The 21730-nt window shown below is 37.3% G+C and overlaps 1 protein-coding gene across 1 annotated transcript in view; it reads right to left on the bottom strand.

The window, feature by feature from the left end:
* Positions 1-650: 650 nt before the first annotated feature.
* The window catches only part of Dhc93AB (Dynein heavy chain at 93AB), a 33678-nt gene continuing 12598 nt past the window's right edge, over positions 651-21730 (bottom strand). The window contains exons 3-38 of the mRNA XM_087406559.1: positions 21464-21703; positions 20439-20671; positions 20085-20350; positions 19555-19961; positions 18769-19196; positions 18446-18687; positions 17996-18263; positions 17324-17867; positions 16842-17159; positions 16166-16520; positions 15688-15959; positions 15037-15417; positions 14642-14790; positions 14324-14353; positions 13444-13689; positions 12800-13328; positions 12167-12731; positions 9692-12085; positions 9210-9571; positions 8545-9021; positions 8047-8311; positions 7608-7957; positions 7250-7512; positions 6855-7151; positions 6527-6696; positions 6148-6451; positions 5610-6079; positions 4769-5323; positions 4401-4701; positions 3954-4235; positions 3480-3781; positions 3179-3306; positions 2881-3095; positions 1871-2227; positions 1646-1794; positions 651-1511 (exon numbers count right to left, since the gene is read on the bottom strand). Of these exons, the coding sequence (XP_087262685.1) occupies positions 1217-1511; positions 1646-1794; positions 1871-2227; positions 2881-3095; positions 3179-3306; positions 3480-3781; positions 3954-4235; positions 4401-4701; positions 4769-5323; positions 5610-6079; positions 6148-6451; positions 6527-6696; positions 6855-7151; positions 7250-7512; positions 7608-7957; positions 8047-8311; positions 8545-9021; positions 9210-9571; positions 9692-12085; positions 12167-12731; positions 12800-13328; positions 13444-13689; positions 14324-14353; positions 14642-14790; positions 15037-15417; positions 15688-15959; positions 16166-16520; positions 16842-17159; positions 17324-17867; positions 17996-18263; positions 18446-18687; positions 18769-19196; positions 19555-19961; positions 20085-20350; positions 20439-20671; positions 21464-21703 (13409 nt within the window). The 3' untranslated portion in view covers positions 651-1216. The remainder of the gene's footprint in view (positions 1512-1645; positions 1795-1870; positions 2228-2880; positions 3096-3178; positions 3307-3479; positions 3782-3953; positions 4236-4400; positions 4702-4768; positions 5324-5609; positions 6080-6147; positions 6452-6526; positions 6697-6854; positions 7152-7249; positions 7513-7607; positions 7958-8046; positions 8312-8544; positions 9022-9209; positions 9572-9691; positions 12086-12166; positions 12732-12799; positions 13329-13443; positions 13690-14323; positions 14354-14641; positions 14791-15036; positions 15418-15687; positions 15960-16165; positions 16521-16841; positions 17160-17323; positions 17868-17995; positions 18264-18445; positions 18688-18768; positions 19197-19554; positions 19962-20084; positions 20351-20438; positions 20672-21463; positions 21704-21730) is intronic.

Raw genomic sequence — 21730 nt, 5'->3', positions numbered from 1 at the left:
TTTGCTCCAATTTATTAAAGTTTATTAAAGTAGGAACGCATGAAATTCAATTGAGATATCATACAATCTTTTTTTACAAAATTAATTTATTGACATAATTCATTGAAACAGTACAAACAGAGAATTTGGAAATTGCGTGGGTTTCTTTCAATTTTGATCTTTTTCAGAGTTTTTTCAACTTGCATATCTATATGTTAACATCAATTGTAAGATCATTAAATATTTTATTAGTTCGTAAAAAGAAATCAACAATAAAAAGATCAGACGTCTTTCGCGTTTCTCGCGTACAATAAAATTGTTATTTTACGAGAACTGTATTTCAAAGGTTGTAGCACACGTTGTGTCGAAATTTTATTTATTTCGCTAACACGATGCAATTTTGATATCGCGTGCGGCGATATGGAGACCTTTGTGTTCTCCAACGGATATATCGTCCTCCCTTCTTTCCTTGTATCCCTATATCGGGACTCGGTACTAAATTAAATTGACCGACACTTTGTAGCTGGATAGGCATCGGCTTTTGTTTACTCCGAGGTACCGGTATTGATTTCCGTTGTCTTCAGGGAGGGCTCCGGTTTCGACGAATGACGGATAATTTCTTCTTTTTCCCTGTCGCGGAAAACTGAACGCTGGTTCGTGAAACGGACCGGATATTCCTCAGAGACCTCGCGTCGTTTCTCTTCCTACATTTTATTAACTCTCAGTCGATTAGTCGACCTCGAAGCACCCCACCTTCGATCGACCGTCTGGGATTTACCGTCGAATCGTTCTCTTCTTTATAAGTCGTAATTGCGAATCTATGTCGCGCGAAAAATTACCTCGCAAAAGCAAATTTATTTTAGATTGTATATAATATTTAAACGATTATATCTTATACATAATATAAAATATTAGCGGTGTATTTACATTGTATCTTTTTTAGAACCTTTTTTAGAATATAAAAATATAATAAGGAGCATTTATATGTATATTATATCTATAAATAAATATGAACAATTGGATATAAACTTAATTAACTCCGGTTAACATTTTTTATACAACAAAGAAAATACTGCCTTATCTACATAACGAAGATTACCTGCAAAAATATCTAAGAAAGAAATTATATTTATATAGATACTTATTTCCTTGAGCAGGTACAATCACGATGTCAATACATCCATATAGTGATTTATTAAAGCGATCAACAATGACTAACGACAATTATTAATTTTATCTAAGTTTGTAGCAAGAGAGCAACACCGGCCAATGTCCATTTAGCCGGTTTGTCCTTGGTTTTTAAATTAAACGTCCATACATATGTCGGACCACGCGTGCGTGTTTTGTACACCGGGCACTCGTACATGTTCCTCAAATCCTGTTTGTCCTGCGTGATAGCGCGTACATTAATCACCGGCATCCCCGGGTATAATTCCTTCGGTCTGGAATCGACGATGATTCCTGTTTGGATATCCCATCGTGCGCCTTCCATAAATATTCCGTGGACGTAGGCACCGTCCCTCGGTGCTGACCTAACGCGAACGAATTGGGAAGGAAATCACTCTTCGATATACAAGAATCGAGTTAACAGATGATAACTATTCTGCCCTCACTATCACGTAGATTGTACCTACGAAACTTTCGTCCAATTATCGTTCTTACTCACGTGAATTCCTCCTTGTTTTTCTTGGTCACGTCGCACTGGAGGCACATTTTGTCAAGCGGTAATTCGTGCCTTCTAGCTGTCGATTGCATGATGGCGGTGAGTAGTGATTGGGGATTGAAAAACCCGGCGAGCCACACCGATGCCGGTAACTGGAAGAGAATTATATGTTATGTTAGCTCTGTCATAAGAACGTGTCGTCGTTATATACTTTTTGTGTGTACATACAACAAAATCTGTGGACCAAGTTTCCAGCTCTCTAATCCTTAACAGCAGATCGACGAACCAACCGGTCAGACCTAATAAAGACGGATAAGCTCTGCTAGCCCATACCGGTGGAACTTGATCGAAGAACAACGCGTTTTCTAAGTCCTCCATGTCCGACGTTATAGTGAGCTCGCCCTTGAGACCCAGATCTAACTCTCGAAGTGATCGTTTAATCTCCGTTGTCAGAAAATTCATCCTCTCGCATTCTTGAAAGGCAACGATCACGTACGGTGTTCGTTCCTCCACTTTTCCCATAATCTCCATCATGTTGAACTCCTCGGGTAACTTCTCTATTATTTCATCCAATACTTGTTTCACCTACAAGATAAATATGGTACGTGACATTTATCATAATATATCTACAAAAATATATACAGAATGTCTCGTAATTCATCCGACAACGTTTATGGGCAGGTAGAGCGGACTAACTAAGTCGTCTACCATTTTGCAATTTTTGTAATAGTTAACAAGATATTAATTACTAAAAATTGCCGAATATCATTTCAATAATTTTTTTCTCAAACTATTATCAACTTTAAAAAAATAGCAAGAGAAAAATTGTTTATTTTCTTCTCATAGAACTCTAAGAATTTGTTTAGAATTTTTTATCAACTTTTTAGTACTGCATTCTTTTATTTTTCCCAACATGAGAAAATATAGTATTAAAAAATTCTAAAAAAATTCTGAAAAAATTTTCAGAACTTTATGAGAAGAAAATAAACAATTTTTGTCTCTTACTGTTTTTCTGTTAAGTTGATAGTATTTGAATAAAAAATTATTAAAAATCAATGTTCAGCGATTTTTTGTAAATAATATCTTGTTAACTGTTGCGAAAATTGTAAAATGGTATAGGGCTTTTCGACTCAATTTAGAGAACCTTCCGCTTTACTTGCCTACGAGCGTTGAATGAATTACGGGACACTCTGTGTGTGTGTGTGTGTATGTATGTATGTGTATATCTAAAATAACACCTTTTCTTCTCTGGTAACAGTTTGTCCTCCCGAGCTACCAGTGTCACGTGGTTGCATCTCAAAGACTGTTCGAAATAAATTCTCAGCCGTCATTGTTAGAAAGCCGATTTCCGCGTTTGGATGTAGTCCATATAAATATGGCGATTCCGGTGGTATAGCTTCGTCAATATATGTATGATAACCGATTAGATCTGTATTAGGAGGTGCAGGAAAACCTGAAATGCGTAAGATGAGAGATTTGAGATATTCACGACTCATAAAAAATTAATATTAAATAGTCGATCGCCTGTTAGTTTACCTGGTGCCAATTGCAGTTCTCCATCGATCAGGTCAGGTTGCATTAATTCTTCAAGATAGGATACACAAAGCCTTCTGTCCCAGTCATCTGTTATGTGGCCACCATACATAATTTCTCCAAAGAGATACCTTTTTAAGAATATTAATTATTAAATTCTTTCGAGAGATAGTTTCGTTTTGAATTAAATTATTTATATACATAACTTCGTTTATTCTACGTAACTTTTAATATAAATTATACTGTATGTTTAGCTTATCTTATTTATTATTGATCTTAATTAAAAATTTAAGTATATATTAACCTTAAATCTTCCCAAGGTACTTTCGGACTTGCTTCTAAATAATTATAAAGTACACTGACACTAATGTTCAGATCTCCCACATTGAAGGGATATATTTTATTCCAACCCTGGGGTCCAAATTTACGACGTTCCGCGACGACTGCGTGAAAGTAACATAAAGAGAATAAAATCGCTTTGAACTCGGCTTCTTTAGAACACATTTCTAAAGTTTCTTGAGTAAAATTGTCCAGAGCTTTATGCAAATTAGCTTGCATGCCGGTGGGTGGTTCGTTTGTAATTTTAATTGATGATTCTAAAATACCCTAAAAATAATCATAAATATCGATAATAAAATATTATCGAACTAAATTTTCTTTCATTATATTTCGACAATTAATTAAGATTTGCAGATTTCATAAAATACAAATAAAATTTTTTAATTGATTATCATCTTTATTTAAAAAATATAAAATAGAAATATAAAAATATTCTTACTTGAGGTATTATATGTCCGGCTGGCGTACTAGCTGGTTCTGCGCTCATGAACATTCTGTAATCAGGATGAGAACCTTCCGCAGCTGTTTCCAATTTCTTCTCCAGTAGCGGAAGCCATTTCTTTACTAAGTGTATATTTTGCAACACCACCCAGTGACCATTTGTGGCTGCTACGTCTATAGCCTGTTCGGCCACTGTTTCTTGTCCTTGACCAAGGGACACATTATGGAAGTTTTGATTATCTGACATAAAACCAAGGCGACGACCTAGGTCTTCTACATCCTAAACACAAAATAACACATTTTCTGTCTTATCATCTCTATTTTTTGATATTTCATAAAATGAATTTAATAGTCTGATTTTTATTTATTTGAACGAATTCTAAAAATTAATTATTAAAAATGAATTATTTATAAGAAAAGCAATAAAGAAATATTTCGTAATCACCTTCAATGGATTTACTCCGGGCGACAGAATAAAGAAAATGGGAGTGCCCGGACTAGTCTCTTCATAAGATTTCGCAAACTCCACCGTTCTTGCCTCGACGTATCTCGCACCGAGCTTCTCCTCAATAAACGCTGCGATGGCATACGTCATCCTGTCCGACCTCAGAGCTCTCAGCATGCACAAACGTTGTATTGCCGTCTTGTTTTTCCACTCTTGGGGAAACTTCTCGCGCTCCGGGCATTCGCACTCTACAAACTTTTTCCAGCGTTTGGCGGAACTCTCGATGTCCCGGTCCAAATTCCTTCGAACAAGCGGAACAAGTGAGTGGCTAAAGCGACAACGGGACAACAGTTTCTCATCGTGCATACCGAAACTCTTCCCTCGTAGACAGACTTCTTATGCCACCCCAACTAGTGTTGGTGAGGAAATCGACCGGTGAGGTGACGTGTGGCGTTATAGGGAATCTCAGAAGGAAGTCCAACTCGCTAGTCGTGACTTCGTTTCTTACCAATAATATTTGAAAAGCCATTTGCGAGGCGAAGATCAACTTGTCGCACTCAAAAAGTCCTCTGCTGGTGTACATAAAAACTGAATATGTGATGCACTCGATCAGATTCTGTACTCTTGCCGCAACATCAGGCGCAGGATCAGCCTTTAAGATCGCCTTCTGAAAGACTACGCTGAAAGCCTTTAGCGAAAATTGATAAATAGGATTAATCGTATTCAAGTCGTTTAAAATGAAATACAGTAATGAGGCTCTTGCTGCTGCTGGCCGATATAATTCTCGAGCCGCATCGATCTGTCGGCTGGTACCACGAGCTTCCGTAACCTTGGACTCGATCTCCGCAGCAGTACGCTTAGTAGTTTCCAAGTTCTCCACGAGAGACGTGTCTTCAAGGACATTGCTGCCGGCTGATGATAGTCTAAGATAATATTTAAATTAATAATTGTACTTATTTTTACCGCTTGACAAGGGCAATAATTTATTACAAATTCTTGTGTATTATCAACTAGTATCAATAAGTTAAAAAAAATATAAGGAGAAAATTGTATAATATCGTAGATTGTTAGAATATTAATTATTATATGTATAGAAAATTTTTTAAAGGAGTAAGCTTCTTTCTCGTGTGATATTTGTATAATTTATATGCAAAATTTTGCTTATCAAATAATTTATTAATTCTAAATTATTTAATGATGATTTTGTACCTGGAGAGAAGCGAATCTTCGAGACTGTTGAGAGTAATCTTAAAATCATTCTGCTGCCTAGTAAGTTCCGCCTTCAATTCCTCCAAATCTGGTCTCTCCGCCTTAACCACTTCCGCGAGCAATTGATCTTCCAAGCCGTCTCTCGTCACCGTGAAATTAATCAGCGTAGTTTGCGCTTGCATTTCCGGTTTATAATGGGGATTAGCTAGCTTCGTGTGCAGTAGCAATCTGAACATGGAATTATATTCCACTTCCTTATCGCCGATCTTAATAGCTCGACCCTTCTTGATTAAATTTCGACCGAGCAAAGGATCCAAAACAGGATCTACAGTCTCCCCGATATTCTCCAGCAGGACTATAGATCCATTTGCTAATGCTAACTCAATCACTTCCAAATAACCACGTTGACCTAATCTGATTACTTTCAGCTCGTCTCCGTACTTCTCCTTGATCCACTTTATACCCTGAAGCTGTAAAAGATTCTTATAGTTTTCTTATCGAGTTGAATTCGGCTTTGCATGATTTCTTGATTCTGTACCTGTGGATCTATCATCAGCGGCCAACGATCGGAGTTGGACAATATCGTAGCATTTTCTGTCGACATTCGATCGTTCGGCAATCCTTCGTTGTTCCATTTGGCAATTTGCGTGTCGTCCGTTAGCAACGAGAGAGGATCTAAGCCTTCCGTAATCGGGATTGTCGGTTCTATGCTACGTATGAATTGCAACCATTGCTTGTTTAGTAAATCCTGTCGGAATTGTTTTGTGAAACAACCCACATAAGATATGAAAGCCGTCACCAGTAGTACATCGCCAGGTAACGTCGATGCTTGCTGCATGAAGCTATAAATATTTGCAATTTTTATTTTGTTCATTGTAAATTATAATAAAATATTAGATATCATAAAAAATGCTCACTTGGCTACCGAATCGGCCCAACGAACGTTCTCGGACGCTAAACCACCGACTAATCTGTTCGCTAACGCAATCGTTGAATTAGTGGCATCGGCTTCCTGTTGGCACTTCAATTTTTCGGATGTCGCTTTCTCAAAGTCCGCCGTTAATTTCGCCAACTGTTCTTCTAAGGACTGAGAAAAGAAGTCGATTATTTAAACTATTTTAATAATAACTAAACATAACATTGCACGTGAAATAATATGCATATATGTTCACGCAATGAATTTTTTATAAAACTTTGAGATATTGAAGATACAGAAAATAACCTTTGATATTGATGTTCACTTACAGCTACTTTTCGTTTGATACCACTAAGCTTATCCTGAGCTGCAGCCAGCTCTGCGTTTGCATGTGCAAGTGCCTTCCGTTTCGGTTCCACGTCGCAAAAGACTTCGTAGAACTTGATAATATTAATTACCCAGGCACATAAACCCGCCGCGGCGGCTGACTTGGATCTTACAAACTCAGGCTCGAATTCGGAATCCTTGAGATACGGCTGTATCGCTTTAATCACCTCAGGATGTATGTTCTCTTTATCATAATTGATCAGGGAATCCAGAAAAGTGTCCACTTTCGCCATCATGATCTTTAGGAGAAAATGAAAAATATAATTTCTGACGCTTCTTGCTTAGATGGAATCATGACAAGAGAGAACTTCTCTCTCGAGAATCGATTTGATAATACCTTGGCTGCCTTCCAACTGCGATCTTTAGCTACTTTGCCAGCTGGTGCCAAAAGGACCATGACTGCAGCAGTAACGTTTGTTACAGCACCAGGAGGTGAACCGAATGATTTTAATTCCGTTAGATTCGCTTTGTTCAAAGTGTTTAAAGCTTCTTGCGCGGCCAGCAAAGCAGGCTCGGCTTTCATTAAATCCGCCTCGCAATCTTTTTGCTTCTTTGAAACTTCCTCGGCAATCACGGCCACTTTGGATTCCTCTTCATCCGCTAAATTAAATAATATTTTTAATTAAATTATGTTTAAATATATATATATACATATAAAATTGTGTAATTTATTATATATCACTAATGATACAAACCTATCGCCTTTTCTTTTTGGACTTTCTCTGTTTCAACACCAACTATGGCAATTAAAGCATCTGCAGCATCGTTCTTTTGCTGTAATTCTACTTCTTGTACAGCCAACTTCTTTTTTAACTTGTCTACTTGTACTGCTGTTGATCTCAATTTGTCCAAGCCGTTTTCCAATCTAGCCACTCTAGCACGTAGTTCAGAAGTTTTTGTTTTTAACAACCTAGTATATAAACTTATTTGCTCCAGAAAAGACTTTGGAGTCGTGTAATTGTAACGACGTTCGCTGCTCAGATAATGACGGCTAGCTATATTTACGCTGGTATGTGCATGAGCCATAAATTTGGCAGCAGATTCTCTGTTAGAAAGAATGCGTCCCTTATTTTTTTTTTTTTAGCTGAATGTACCTGTAGCTATCTTTATTCAAGTTTCAATATTATTTTGTACCTATAAATTTCTGGCAGTTCCTCCAATTCCTGCAAAAATCTTTTCGACACAGACATTAATGCCTCCTGAGGCCACTCGTGAAACCAGTTTATCATTGTGCAGTTTATAATTGCCGGAAATTTTCTGGATCTGACTCGCAATGTCGAACCGACGGGAGAAAAACATAATACTACTCTGAGTTGTCGACGAACGCGATCGATAAAGAATTTCCAGCAATTTTCGCGTGTGTCCAACATACCGGCGCCTTTTACTTCATTACGAACTCCTGTTAAATTTTAATAAGACGTGCCAAACGCTAATCTACCTTTATGTTAAGCTTAACAATTTTAGCAAATAATAAAATAATAAAAAATAGTAATACTAATAAAAAGATTGGAAAGATATGATACAAATTTTGTTATAAAAATAATACAAACTTATTGTAAAAATATTGTTGCAAATAATATATATAAATATTATTTCATTTATTTATATTTTAATTAAAATTATTTTTCAAACCTGCTATTATATTCTCCATCTCGTCCTCGGCGAATAAATCAGGAACCTCTCCAGACGCGAGCATGTCATTGATAAGTACTAGGAATTGCTCGTTTGGAACTTGTGCGTCTGTCATCAGAAACATGATGCCCAAATTTTTCAAGCCAGCTTTTGAATACAAAGCGGCGAGTTCCAACTTGAGATCAGTTACGCCGTAACCTTTCTTCAGCTGAACTTGGAAAACTTCTAATGAACTTATAAAAGCTGCTAATCGTGAAAGACTCTGTTTGCCGGATCCACCCACACCCACTAAGAGCGCACTACCTCTGGGCGATTCTAAGATCCTATTTACGCGACATACGTGCATCATAGCATCCTCGAAAAGCACTAAATTCATGGCCGCTACTAAATCATTATAGCTGACCATTGCCTCTGACAACAAACGATGTAAAGTTGTCCAGTCCTTGACAGGCATGTATTTTGGCTCTCCAACGCCTCCTAAACATTATGCAATCTTTTTAGTAATTCCGAAAAGATATACATTTTCATACTTCTTAAAACAAAACGTTGAGCTAATTGTTAGCTAATTAAATTTGGAAGAATTAATTAATCAAGTATTAGTAATTTTGTAAAAATATTTTAACAGAGAATGAAAACAGAATCAGAAAAACGAACCTGCTACGAACCTGCAAAATGGCAATAGATGTTGGGCTTTTCCAGGATCGCACCCTCGTCGACCTCCTCCACATTTTTTTTCAGGATATCGAGTTGTAGTTTCAAAAAACTTTCAATGTCTTTTTCGTCCGTTAGCTTATCTCCGTATACGCGTTGAGTCTCGTGCATCCAGAGTCTGATTAGATCCACCGAGGATTGTAAGCACTCGTTGCCGCTGAACAATAAACCTTGAAAGCAATTGGAAAGTTCACGGAGATTGAAGATGTAATGGAACTTCACGGCCGTCGGTAAAAACATTTGAGCACAACGATGATGTAGTTGAATGCTTGCTTGCACGATGTTGGGACATAACTCGGTGACGCTTACAGGAAACCTGATTATTATTAATTAATATTAATTAATAATTGAATTTTTGAGAATTAGAATTTGGGCGATTTAATTATTAGTACAAATTTGATGTGCAGAGAATTTTATTATTCATGTTAATATTAACCTGTGTTCTACATTTGCGAGGTGCTGCGACAAAATGGAGGAGTATATTGTCGTCAAAGAATCCACATTTGGAAAACTGACAGCAAATACAGCAAAATGTCTTTGCAATCTTGGATTAATGGTAAACGATCCGGCGGTCGGATTCATGCAGCTGATGTATTGGCAATTGTGGATGTCCTTCAGGGTTAATTTGGTTCGATCGTACCAATGACCGTAATCTAAATGTTGTCTAATTAATGTGTGAGGCTGAACCGTACCATATGCGTCCACTTCTGGCATGTTCATATCATCGATGAAATATATTAAGGTCTTATTTCCTGGCGGACCGTAATTTCTACCCGCTTTCTTTTCTAGTGATTTCTCTAAGATTTTTTGCAGCATTTCAGATGAGGTGTAGAAATTGAACGGTACGTTAGAGACCGCGTAATTTTCAGAAAGCTGAAGAAGTTTCTCAGCAACCAGAACGGTCTTACCGCAACCAGCTGTGCCGACTAACATTATCGGGTGTTTCTCCGGCATCAACAAATCGAGAAAGTATTTTATTCTGATAGATTCCGACGTGTAGACTAAAACGGCTTGCAATGGTATCTCTGGATCCAATTCAAATTTCGGTAGACGTTCCGTCCAGGGAAGAAAACTTTTTGTCTCGTTATCAATGTAATAGTCGAAAACCGTTCCTTGTGACGGAAATTTTATCTGCTTGAATTCATTGGTCCACCATTTAGTAAATTCTACTCGGTAATCCACAGTTTGATCCTGAAACATCGAGGAGCCGAAAGCCCAGACGGCGGCGAACACGAAATAAAGTTCGTAATGATCTTTGTGAAAGTCGCCGGTCGTCAATTCTGGTTTTAAGAGACAATGGAGAAGATGGCATAGCATCTCGACGTGTGCCATGTCGGCTATGGGTGTTATCTTCTTAAATCTCGTTCGTAAAGTTTCGAGACAAGTGGGGATGTATTTGTCGAAGAGCATAACGAGATTCGATTTCTCGGACGGCAAGGATCGTTTCTCGACCCAGCTGGTTACGTATGGATTCCATCCTAAATCCTGCGGATTTATATATAGAATACCGGCACGAGAGACTGTGGCGGGTGTGGCGGTTCTTAGATTCGAGATTTCAAAAAGTAATCTCATAGCTGGCGTAAGGGCGATTCGTTCATTGCTAGCCAATGTCAGAACTTTATTGTCGTCCATAACGGTATTCAGCGACTCAATCCACATCGGATCGATATCGCCATCCAAGACAATCCACTTTGGATTTTCGCCGCCTAGGTTGGCTTGTTCTCTCATTATTACCGAGAAGAGACCGTCCTTCCATTCGCGCGTCGCTGGATTGATGATACCGAAGAGCTCGTCATTGGTCACAGCTTTAGGATTGAGATCGTTGTACACAGGCTTTCTCTTCATATTATGATAAGTTTTGAACAGCGTCTTCCAAACTTGAGTCTTTCCAGAACCAGTTATACCTACGATAAAGACGGAGTGTCTCACTTCTAACAACTCCTCAAGCTGTACAACCTTGAGAATAAAACCGTCTTCTGGTTGTAGACTTAGATCGGCGGCCGCTTGCTTCACCATCTTCTCAAATTCAATGTCTCTTTTTCTAGGAACGTCCAATGCTGGGAATAAATCGGCTATCAGTCCCATAAAAACCGGTAGATCGTCCGATACCACTTTGGGAATATTGAAATCTCTCAGTGCTCTCATTAGTACTTGTTCTTCTGGTCTGCCGGGATCGCCTCTTTTCAAGCTACCGGCGACCACTAAAACCGATTTTATTGCTCTCAAACCCCAGTCATAGTGATCCTGTTTAGATAGCAATTCTTTACATAACGTGTACAACGTAATAAACTTTCTCGCGAGTACTCTTGCGTCCTGAAATCCTTCCGCTACTAACATTATTTCGCATATCAATTCGAAATCGGGCACTACCATGGCGCAGGGACGGAAAAGCGCCTTCAGATTTTCCGGCAATTCTGTCCGGCCGGCGTAACCCGGATTCATGGTGATGAATATGCCAACAGTTGGCTCGAGAGCTATTGTCTCGCCCATGAAGTTGAAATGTTCCTTCTTATCTCTGATAGCGTCTTGAATCGATTTCACTTGCACGGCGACCACCGAGAGCACCTCAACGGTGATCCTATTGAATTCATCAAAGCAGCCCCATGCGCCGGTCTGCGCCAGACCCTTGTATATGTTACCGCAGGATTTGTAGTCCATCTGCTCAGAACAATTGAACACATACACCATTATGCCAAGAGCTCTGCCGAGATCTTTCGTGGTCTCTGTCTTTCCAGTCCCGGCCGGTCCGGCTGGACCACCACCCATGATGAGATGCAGAGATTGCGTCAGAGTTATGTAGCACCTATCCGTTAGCGGCGTTATGACCAATCTGGAAGCAAACAAATGTATATTGTGTCGGTAATCGACAAAAATAAATAAATATTAAGTGTAACATAGTGCATATTCTAACCTGGGAGTATTACCCAGGTATTCATGAGAATATTTGAACTGTGCGTCGCAAATATTTGCGAAGCAATCCTTTTCCTTCTCATCCCATCTGTGTCGCAACTGACTTTGCCATTGAAAAGCTTGCGCGCTCTCCACTTTCGATTGCACCAGCTTCGTCACGACGTCTCTAGAATGAACGTCGATTGTACAGATGGTCATGACCTTTTGTCTCTCCTGTTTGGTCAGTTCTCCTATCAGTAGCGTGATCAAAATACTTAGCTGCGAAATTTGCTTTTTCAAATAGTCCTTCAGTGAGTTATCGTAACCTTCTTCGAGACGTGCGAAGGCTAAATTGACTTCGGTGGTCCACCAAATCTGCGTTCCGCAAAGAGATACTTGGGCCGGATAATCGAATAGCCATTGCTCTCGCGGTTTTTCCTCGTATGTTACAACCGCTTCACTGAAATAATGCCGAATGGACACGCGCATGGCTTTCTGAAGACGATTCAACCATCCTTCCACAGCTCCTTCACAAATCATCTCGTAATTTGCGAAGTCCACGTATTCGCCGTCCTTAGCAAACATGCCTGAAATATAATGAAAAATTAAATAACTAATATTTAACGCGAAATGTCACTCATGATTAATTATTTACCTAGGATACGCTTTAACGAAGTATTCTTAGTGTCGAAGTTTAGTCGCGCCATAGAATCGAATAACTTCGTCAAGTGTTTCGCTACTATTTCTGGTTGGTTTCCATTCGAAAGTATGTCCAATAAATCACTGGAAGAAACGAAATAGAATCGCGGGAAAGCGAGACGCTTCGTTTCGAGATATTCTGCCAAAGCCTTTTCGCATAATACGAGCCCTTTTTGCAGAACGTCCAAAGCGGACACGAGACCGTCCTTATTCGTAGCCTCGACGACGTTCGGCGTTTTCGCCATTTCCTCCGTCATTTCCTTAAATTCCTTGTCAATGCGATCAAACCGCTCAGCATCCACTGGTAATTGCCGTCGAATATCTTCGGATGACATAAAGATACTCTCGAGATGCATCCAAGTACGTTGAACTTCGAACCAGATCGTCGTCACCTGATCGGCGATACTCAGTTTCTTTTGCCACGACGATACTTCCTCCAAGAAGTGCGCGATAAATTTTGAGGTAATCAGATTTTGCAATTGTACCTACAATTTTAGGAAGTGATCCTTAAATATCATAATTGTAATACAATAATATTTTTATTGTTGATTATGAATTAATCAAAAATATGTTTAAAGTTGTAGGTATTAATTAAATAACCTGGTTTTCCTCTAAAGTCTCAATCAATTCTTCACTAGCTCTTATTAAAGTAGCTCCCGTACGAGTATGAACTTCTCGCTCGAATTCCATTTTAGACCACGTAACATTCAACTCTTTCATATATTTCTCCATGGACATTTCCTTAACCGCTTTGTCCACTATATTTTTAACTTCCTCCTCACAATCGTGGAGATTTAACTCGAGCAGATCAGCTAAAGTCGTCGATTCGTCCATTACGAAACGAACCTACGTGCAAAAAAATCGTCTGACGACGTAGCTATATACTCTCGATAAAAAGCAGGTCGTGTGATTTACTTTAGCTAATACAATAATTTAGAGCGATATAGGAAATTGCTAAATAATATAAAATATGGCAGTGATGTTTTGTGTTTATTAGCAAATTTATTAAAGAATTGTACAGTGATTTATACAATGAATGAAGAACTTACATAATAAAAGAATGATAGTGAATTATAAATATGATTATCTGAATTCTAATATTTAATGCTAAATATGGCTATTCTTACCATCATTTTATTATTAAACTGAATGCGAATTTTATATCAAAATCATTAGAAACATTTAGCATTGAGTAAGCCTGTAAGTATGAATCTTGCGAATAATCAAATTCTAAAATCTTAACATTATATTGACCAGCGTGTTCCATGCTATGGTGTAGCCGTGCGTATAAAATATACAATGTTATAACGTACATGTAAGTGTCAGATATGATATGTAATAGTGCGCATTTGCGAAGAACTATCATGCCGAGATTGATTTTATCAAAATTTACAATTTTAGCTATTGAAAATATAATGAGAATGAGATATTTAAAATAAGTGTTCACGTGGTATGTACAGCATATGTACAGCGGACTTACGGTCATTTCTGGAGTCATGTTGCCCAATTTCTGTAACACCGATAGCGTATATATACAGCGGTGCAACTAAGTCTAGTATGATCTGATGTGATTACGCAGACACGCATTATTATTATGTACAGAATGTTATTTCGCAGAATCACTTCAAATGTAATGATCGTAGCAAAATCTTAGAATATAAATGGGTAGGGCGCGTTGAGTTTGTACGAATTTATATCTTCTTTCAGCTAATTATAAGCTGGATATCAAGTATATCTTCTAATTTATGAGTTTATAAAGAAATGAATTAAATATCTGCTCTGCGATTTCCAGCGATACCTTAGTACTATTCATCAGCTGTCGCCAGTGTCTCTCCCGAATAGCTGGATTTTGCAATTCTCCTACGGCACGCAGCGACGTAAGCATATTCTTCACCGTCGCTTCCAACGATACGTAAGTGCCCCAAGGTCTCATTTCTTTATCCAGTGCTACTAAATGAAATACATTCATGATGAGATTAAAATTGTATCGTCTAATCGAGGGAAATATTTTCTTGTGATTTTGCGGATAATAAAACACAGCTGCACATATTTTGCATAACATTAATTTCAGTTATGCGAAAGTGTAAGAGGGTGTGTGTAAGAGGGCGCGAGAAATAGTAATATTTTGTAAAGATATATTCGCGCAATTTGAGGGAATCCTTCGGGACCGTGGACAATTTCTTAGCTACTAACCACGTATCTCCTTCGCAAACTTTTTGCACTCGATGTCCATATTCTCCACGTCGATTTTTCTCCAGGGCGTCGTCTTCCAGCCCTCGATACTACTCTGCACTATATTTACATAATCCCAAAGTTGCTTAAGCATCTTCAGCTCCCTTCTGCACTGTCTCAGCTGTTTAAATTCGGGTACCGTCACTTCAAACAACGAGGCAGATTCTTGTATATCCTTCATTTGGCGCTCCAGCATGAGGATCTCCTTGTGGGCTTCGTCTAATAGCTCGTACGGATTCTTGCAGTCGTACTTAAAGAATGTGTATCGCCTAAATGCCTCTCGATACTGATTTATTGTAATATCGAACGCGGAAATCCGACCACGAATTCGTGATACTTCGCCTATTATTTTCATATGTCGTTATTGAATATAATAATTTTTTACGAATAACATTATATTACAATAATATTATAGAACATTTAAACATAAAACTAAATTTTAAAAAATTTTGTTTTTATAACAAATAAAGATTATTGCGCATTATTACTAATTTCAAAAAAAATAATTATTTTTATCCGTATAATATTCTCATAACTAAATAAAATATTTAATTGGCTGACTCTCATAACTTTATCAACTTAATAGTATTGATTGCTTCTCATTTTACAGACCTGCCTGTAATGGCGCAACTTGCTGCTTCACCATAAGAGCGAGTTTTTTCGTGTTTGCCCATTGCTCCGGCAACTCTTGCAACAGCACGTTTACTTCTTCGGGTATATCTTGATCGTAGAACTTGAGCAATTCAATGGTTTCCTCTAATGGATGGAACATCTCGTCCGTAGTTGGCTGACGTTCTTTCACCTGCAGTAGGAAGCCCATTACGCTAACTAAAGCCGCATAATCACCCGGTTGTACTTGTTGTAACAATCCTTCGTCCGCTAATCTAGAAATCGAGTACAATATTTATAAAAGTAAAATCATATTATCAATTAAAAAATATACATGTAGACTTTTTATATGAGTTAAGAAACAATACTCTAAATAAGTATTGTATTAAAAGTGATATTTTATTTGAAATTTTGAAATATTTAAATATTACACTCTCTCTATTACCATGTCATATGTTATATACATTTTGTACGAGAGTACCTTATAAACGCTCCCAGATTAGAAAGACTGCTTGTTACACGATCGACCAAATGTTTTTTGAACATGCTCGACCATTTGCACACCGTATTTAATACTGACTGTCTGAAGGGTCTTAGATCTACCTTGAACCACCCACAAAATACTTTGGACAGATTCATTTCCTCGATCTCGACATAGAGGCTCTCGTAAAGATCAATTTGTTCGCGAAATTGCTCCATTTTCGGCGGTGATTTTGTCGGACCTTTAGGGTCCTGAGTTGCCACCATGTCTATTTCTTCCACTGACAGTTGTCGGCTATACTCGAGAAATTGTTGCATCACAACATCTCTATCATCTAGCCATAAATAGGCGTAACCTAATAGAACATTGTTTGCATTGAGATTTAAATATAATAATATTTTACAATTTATATTTTGAAATGAGAAAATTAGAGAATCTCTCTCTCTCTCTCTCTCTCTCTCTCTCTCTCAGAATCCACAATTGTTGCATTTTTTAATTTTAATTTTAATTTCTTTCTTTTGCTATGTTATATTATTTAATTATTTACATGTTAAAATGATTTGTTGACATTTATATTATTAGATAAAATTTTTTATAAATTATTCGAAAAAATACTGAAAATTAACAACTTAATTTAAATAGGAACTATTTTGTAACTAGATACTTGTAATCATACCTTCAAAATTACTACAAAAGTCAGTAGCCTCCTCTACGGCAGTAGCTACACTTGTCAATATCTCATCTTTCATTCCCTTCATGTCTGCATCGGACGCTAATTCTTCAGCGTATCCTTCAGAATCATTTTTTAATCGCGGTACCAAGGCAGCCATACCTATAATATCATTTAATAAGCCAAGAATCAGCTGGTCAAGTCCGTCTGGATCATCGGGTTCCAGTGATGGCATGTAATACAAATCTGGTTCCCTGAGCTCTAATTTTGCTTCAAGTAATGGCTCGCACTGACCGATTGGCTCCATGCTTTCCGCCAAATAACCTAAACGTAACGATCATAAAAAGAGAGATATTAGATTTTATTAAATTTTCATCACCATATATTTATCGTGTAAATTAAAAATTAATTAAAGAAAAAAAAATGTTAATTAAACTTTTCATGCCATTAAGTGTGACGTTTTTTTTAATTTTAAGATGAATATAGACCTAAAGAGCATCCAACTGCTTTTCGAAGAGACTCGATCACAATGTCATCGATATACTTTATGTATTCTTGCCAAACTTCCTGTTCGATCTCATTAATTTGGAAAAGCGTTTTATTTTCCTCCAATATCGAGTGTATCTGCTCAGCGGCTTTCGTAATCTCCGCGTAACGTTTCGATACTTTCTCCGAACGATCTTCTAAGGCCAGTAATGTCTCCTTACGACGGTCTTTCCGTTCTATGAGGGGCGTTTTTGTCCAAGGTTCCAAAATGTTTCTGATCTTCCCCACGTTCGATTGAGCGGACTTCATGCGCTTCCACAGCCCTTCTACGAGATCGCCCAACTCCGTTATATATTCCAAAAGACCGTCTGATCTCCACCACAGCTCATCTTCTCCGCGGGATATTAGAGAATCGATTCGCGCTATTTCCAACTCGATTAGGTCAAACTCAACTCGCTTGGTTGTTTTACGTATGTTATTATATGAATCAACTGTGCTGCTTAGCATTGTGCGAAATTTTCTGAACGTCTCCGCGCTCTCAGATACCTGATGGTACGGTATAAAGTAAAAATAATTAAACACACGTGATAGTGAAACTTCCATAACATAAAAATCTAATCTAATTTTCTAAGCGCGAAGACATAATTTTGCTCGTTTTATTTAAATCTATGTACCTTAATTGCTTCTTGAGGAATATCAGAACGCGACATTTGTTTCAAATAACTCACTTCTTTCAATATTGAGAGAAGATCGAGATCAAAGTTCAATAGCAAATTATCGTCAGTGTTTCTACAAAGCAAATGACGTCTGAGACCAACATCGACAGTTTGCGGTACAGTTTGTGCCCACTCAGTGAAAAGATCATTCTCCTTATCAGCGAATATTTTTATCAATCTTTCGTAACGTGACATTATATTATTACCTTCATCGCTATGAACGATTCTGCAAATGAAAGAAGCTATAAATGTATTAACAGAGACCAATTGAGGAGATAATTAAAAATATTATTTATCTTTCTCTTCAAATTTTATAGCTTTCTTCATAAAAATACGAAACACTTTTTTATCTATCTAGAAAGGGAACTCTATCTTTAAAGAAGAACTTTGATGTATCGTAATACGTACGGATGCGGCATAGCTTTGAACGATTGTACAGGCAAGTCTATACGCTGCTGCAGCATGTTGGTGAACGTTAAAGCAGCGGCCAAAGGAGGTAGATTAATCAGAGCATCCCTGCTACCACGATTGAACAAAACTTCCACCACCGAAAGTTCCATGTTTAAAAGTTCGAGAATTCTAGTGTATCTATTACTGAATTGCTTTCGTATGACGGGACGTTCCAGTACCGATCCAGCGATATTTATCAACTGATAAATAAAAACGAGAGTTTTTTACGTTTCGGATAATTGACGAAATACATTGTACTAAAAAAAAAATGAAATACAAACCTTGAAAACACTTTCAAGATTGCCACAGTCGTCGAAAGCCTGACATAGAATCGCTGACAGTTTACTATCGAGATCGGTGATAGATTCAGCGAACTTAGTGCAATCGATGACGAAAGATTCGTCATCCGGCTCGAGAACGTCACTTGCCCTCACGGTGAACGAAACGAAAAGCTGTTGAAATTCTTTGAACACGCTTATGATTCTTGTACTTAAAGACCGTCCGAGAATGCCGCCTATTTCAATCTTTTCCAACTTGAAAAATTCGAGAACGGTATCAAAGAGCCACTCAATATCCGCCAGTCGTTTCAAGAAAGCATCGAGACGAGTGAAGACGGCGGTCGAATTAAATGTCCAAGGTGGAGCTTCCGGTTTTAAACCAGGCATGTGTTTTCTCAATTCGAACTGTCTTTTGAATTCTTCCAATACTCCTGATTGAAAATATATTTGATATTTCAGAAATCCGGAAGAATAAATCAGATTGTATACATTATATATCAAAATTGTTATTTTTAGGATATTATATAAAGCACAACTTTTAAATAATATAAAAGAACAATGCCAAAATATAATATTTAATATTTAAAATGATATATATTATTATTCTGATAAAACGTAGCATTTGTTAACAGAATAATAATTATTCAAGTTTCGACTGCGACGTAGAATAAGACTATTCTAATTAATAATTATATAATAATAAAAAATTATAATTCTATTGCGCATGTTAATTTCCTAGGAAAGCATTAATAACAGGTTTAATAGCTAAATTTAACAGATGGCCACTACCTCTCGATATTTTAACTCGCTGGAGAGCTTCGTCGACGTCGCTCTGAAATATTGATGTCGGGTCGAGAAACCGACGTGCCTCCTGTATCAATAAATTGCATATCTGCCGAAGCATGATGATGAGTTTGCTAGAGCTTTGATAACTCTTGCACTTTGCCCACGCTAATCCGAGCGAATGTATCAGAGTTGCCATCAGCGGCTTAGCTTCGGCAAAGTCAATCTCTTCTACGGTCTTGAAGCATTTCGCCAAAGGCGTCAGATACAACGATATATCCTTCGCTTCGGCCAACGAGGATACAACATTGTCAAACAACGTACGAAAACAAGGAAAATACGCACTGTCAGTTTTCTCAAGAATTGTCGCCATCTTTTTCACACGATCCTCTTGCAATTGATCGTAGATGTATCTGCAAAAAATGTGCGCAACAATAAATATATTTTTATGTGATATATACCGTAAAAAGAAAATGTTTATTTGATTGATCTTATAAAAGTGCCGTATGAAAAATACATTATCTATTATTTGATACCTTAAATTTGCCAATCTGGTAGACCAATATTCTAGCTCAACATTGGGTGTCGGATTTTGTCCGTTATCAAACGCGACGCTGGATTCATGAGTGACCACATCGTTCACTAAATAAGCCCACTTTATCACCACACCTTCTATAGCACTTTTTAGATATAAATCAACTGCTTGCGGTCCTTCTACAGAAACCAATCTTTCGACTTCCGTCACCTTTTCGAGACCAGCTGGCATCGGCAGTACCGTTCGTCCATTTACCTGACCTTTTACCTATCCATTCAAATATAACATATTTTCTATTATTTTTATTTTATTTTTAAAAAAATTAAAAAGATTTAACTATTGATTTGCTTATTACCTGATACAATGTGCCACGAAGAGCATGCACATGTTTACATATATCATGAATCGCTACTTCCGGCAAATCTTTATGATTTTCCGGCTTGGTGAGAAGAGGAGCGACGATATTATCCACTAACGTAGCCAATTGATCGACAATCCGATGGGATAGATCTCCTACGATTAACATGGCCGAACATGCTTCCTTATCTTTCGGTAGTGGCGCTTGTGTTACTTTGACTGCGTAAACTCCTGTAACAATAATATAAATTTTCTTTATTTTTTTAATATAAATGCTTATTTAATATATTTAATATATTTGCGTCACATAAATGGGCATTGAAATGGAATAAAACAAATTCTTAGTATTTAACCCGGGAGTAGGCATATCTCGAAATTAACGTTAGAGTAGACGCGTCCTAATTATTTTGACCGAAATATATTTTCGCACATATATGTGTTATAATTAGAGAATACATATATGATTATAATTACTATAAGTAATAATTAGAAAGAAAATGAAACTACAAACATTAATTACACTAACGTAAGTAAGTTTACATACTATTGTGTACCGGGACGGACGTATTCCGTCTCGACTTGGGTATTGCATTATCCTTAATTTTTGTCAAGCTGCTGAGCTTTTTCATATTTGTTTCCTTTTTTTGATTTGTTACTTGCATTTTCGAACTAATTTATGGCCAGATCGCCGGACTGACTGCGAGATTTAATAAAAGAAGAAAAAAAGACTAACGTAACGCAACTAACGGCTTTTAGACCAACCGTTACAAATTAACTTAATTATATCAAATTTTATATAGATATAAGCGTGTTTACGTCATTTATTTTCGCATACTATACGAAAAAACATTAACAAACATTTATGTAAAGGTAAAAATATAATAGTGTCAATAAAGAAAGATATAAAGAGAAAACGGAAGAGTACAGCAAAATGACCATAACGCGACCAAAGGGTTAAAATATAATATAATTTCTAACTATTATAAGCCTTGATATAATAAATTATAGTCATAAAAAACTCACCCTTTGTTCTCTGACACGGTATGGGAAAACTGGAAGATGCCACTAATTGCGCATTTGGTGTTAAAACGACAAAAAGAGCGATTGGTAACGACTTGTCCAAAAAATCCAACACCACGTTCCGATATTCTTCTGTTAGTAATAATCTTCCCCATTTTTCTGGCTTTAATTTCAAACTCTTCTGCACGAAACCGCCGATATATTCAAGTCGGAAGTCAGCTGGTGCTTCCGGAGTAGTCATTTCTGTTCACAATATCAAAAGACATTTGA

This window comes from Acromyrmex echinatior, chromosome 5 (assembly GCF_024713525.1).
Source record: "Acromyrmex echinatior isolate Ae372 chromosome 5, ASM2471352v2, whole genome shotgun sequence".
In the NCBI taxonomy this organism is placed as follows: domain Eukaryota; kingdom Metazoa; phylum Arthropoda; class Insecta; order Hymenoptera; family Formicidae; genus Acromyrmex; species Acromyrmex echinatior.
The sequence above is the reverse complement of the archived record's forward strand: the minus strand, read 5'-3'. Positions and strand labels throughout refer to the sequence as shown.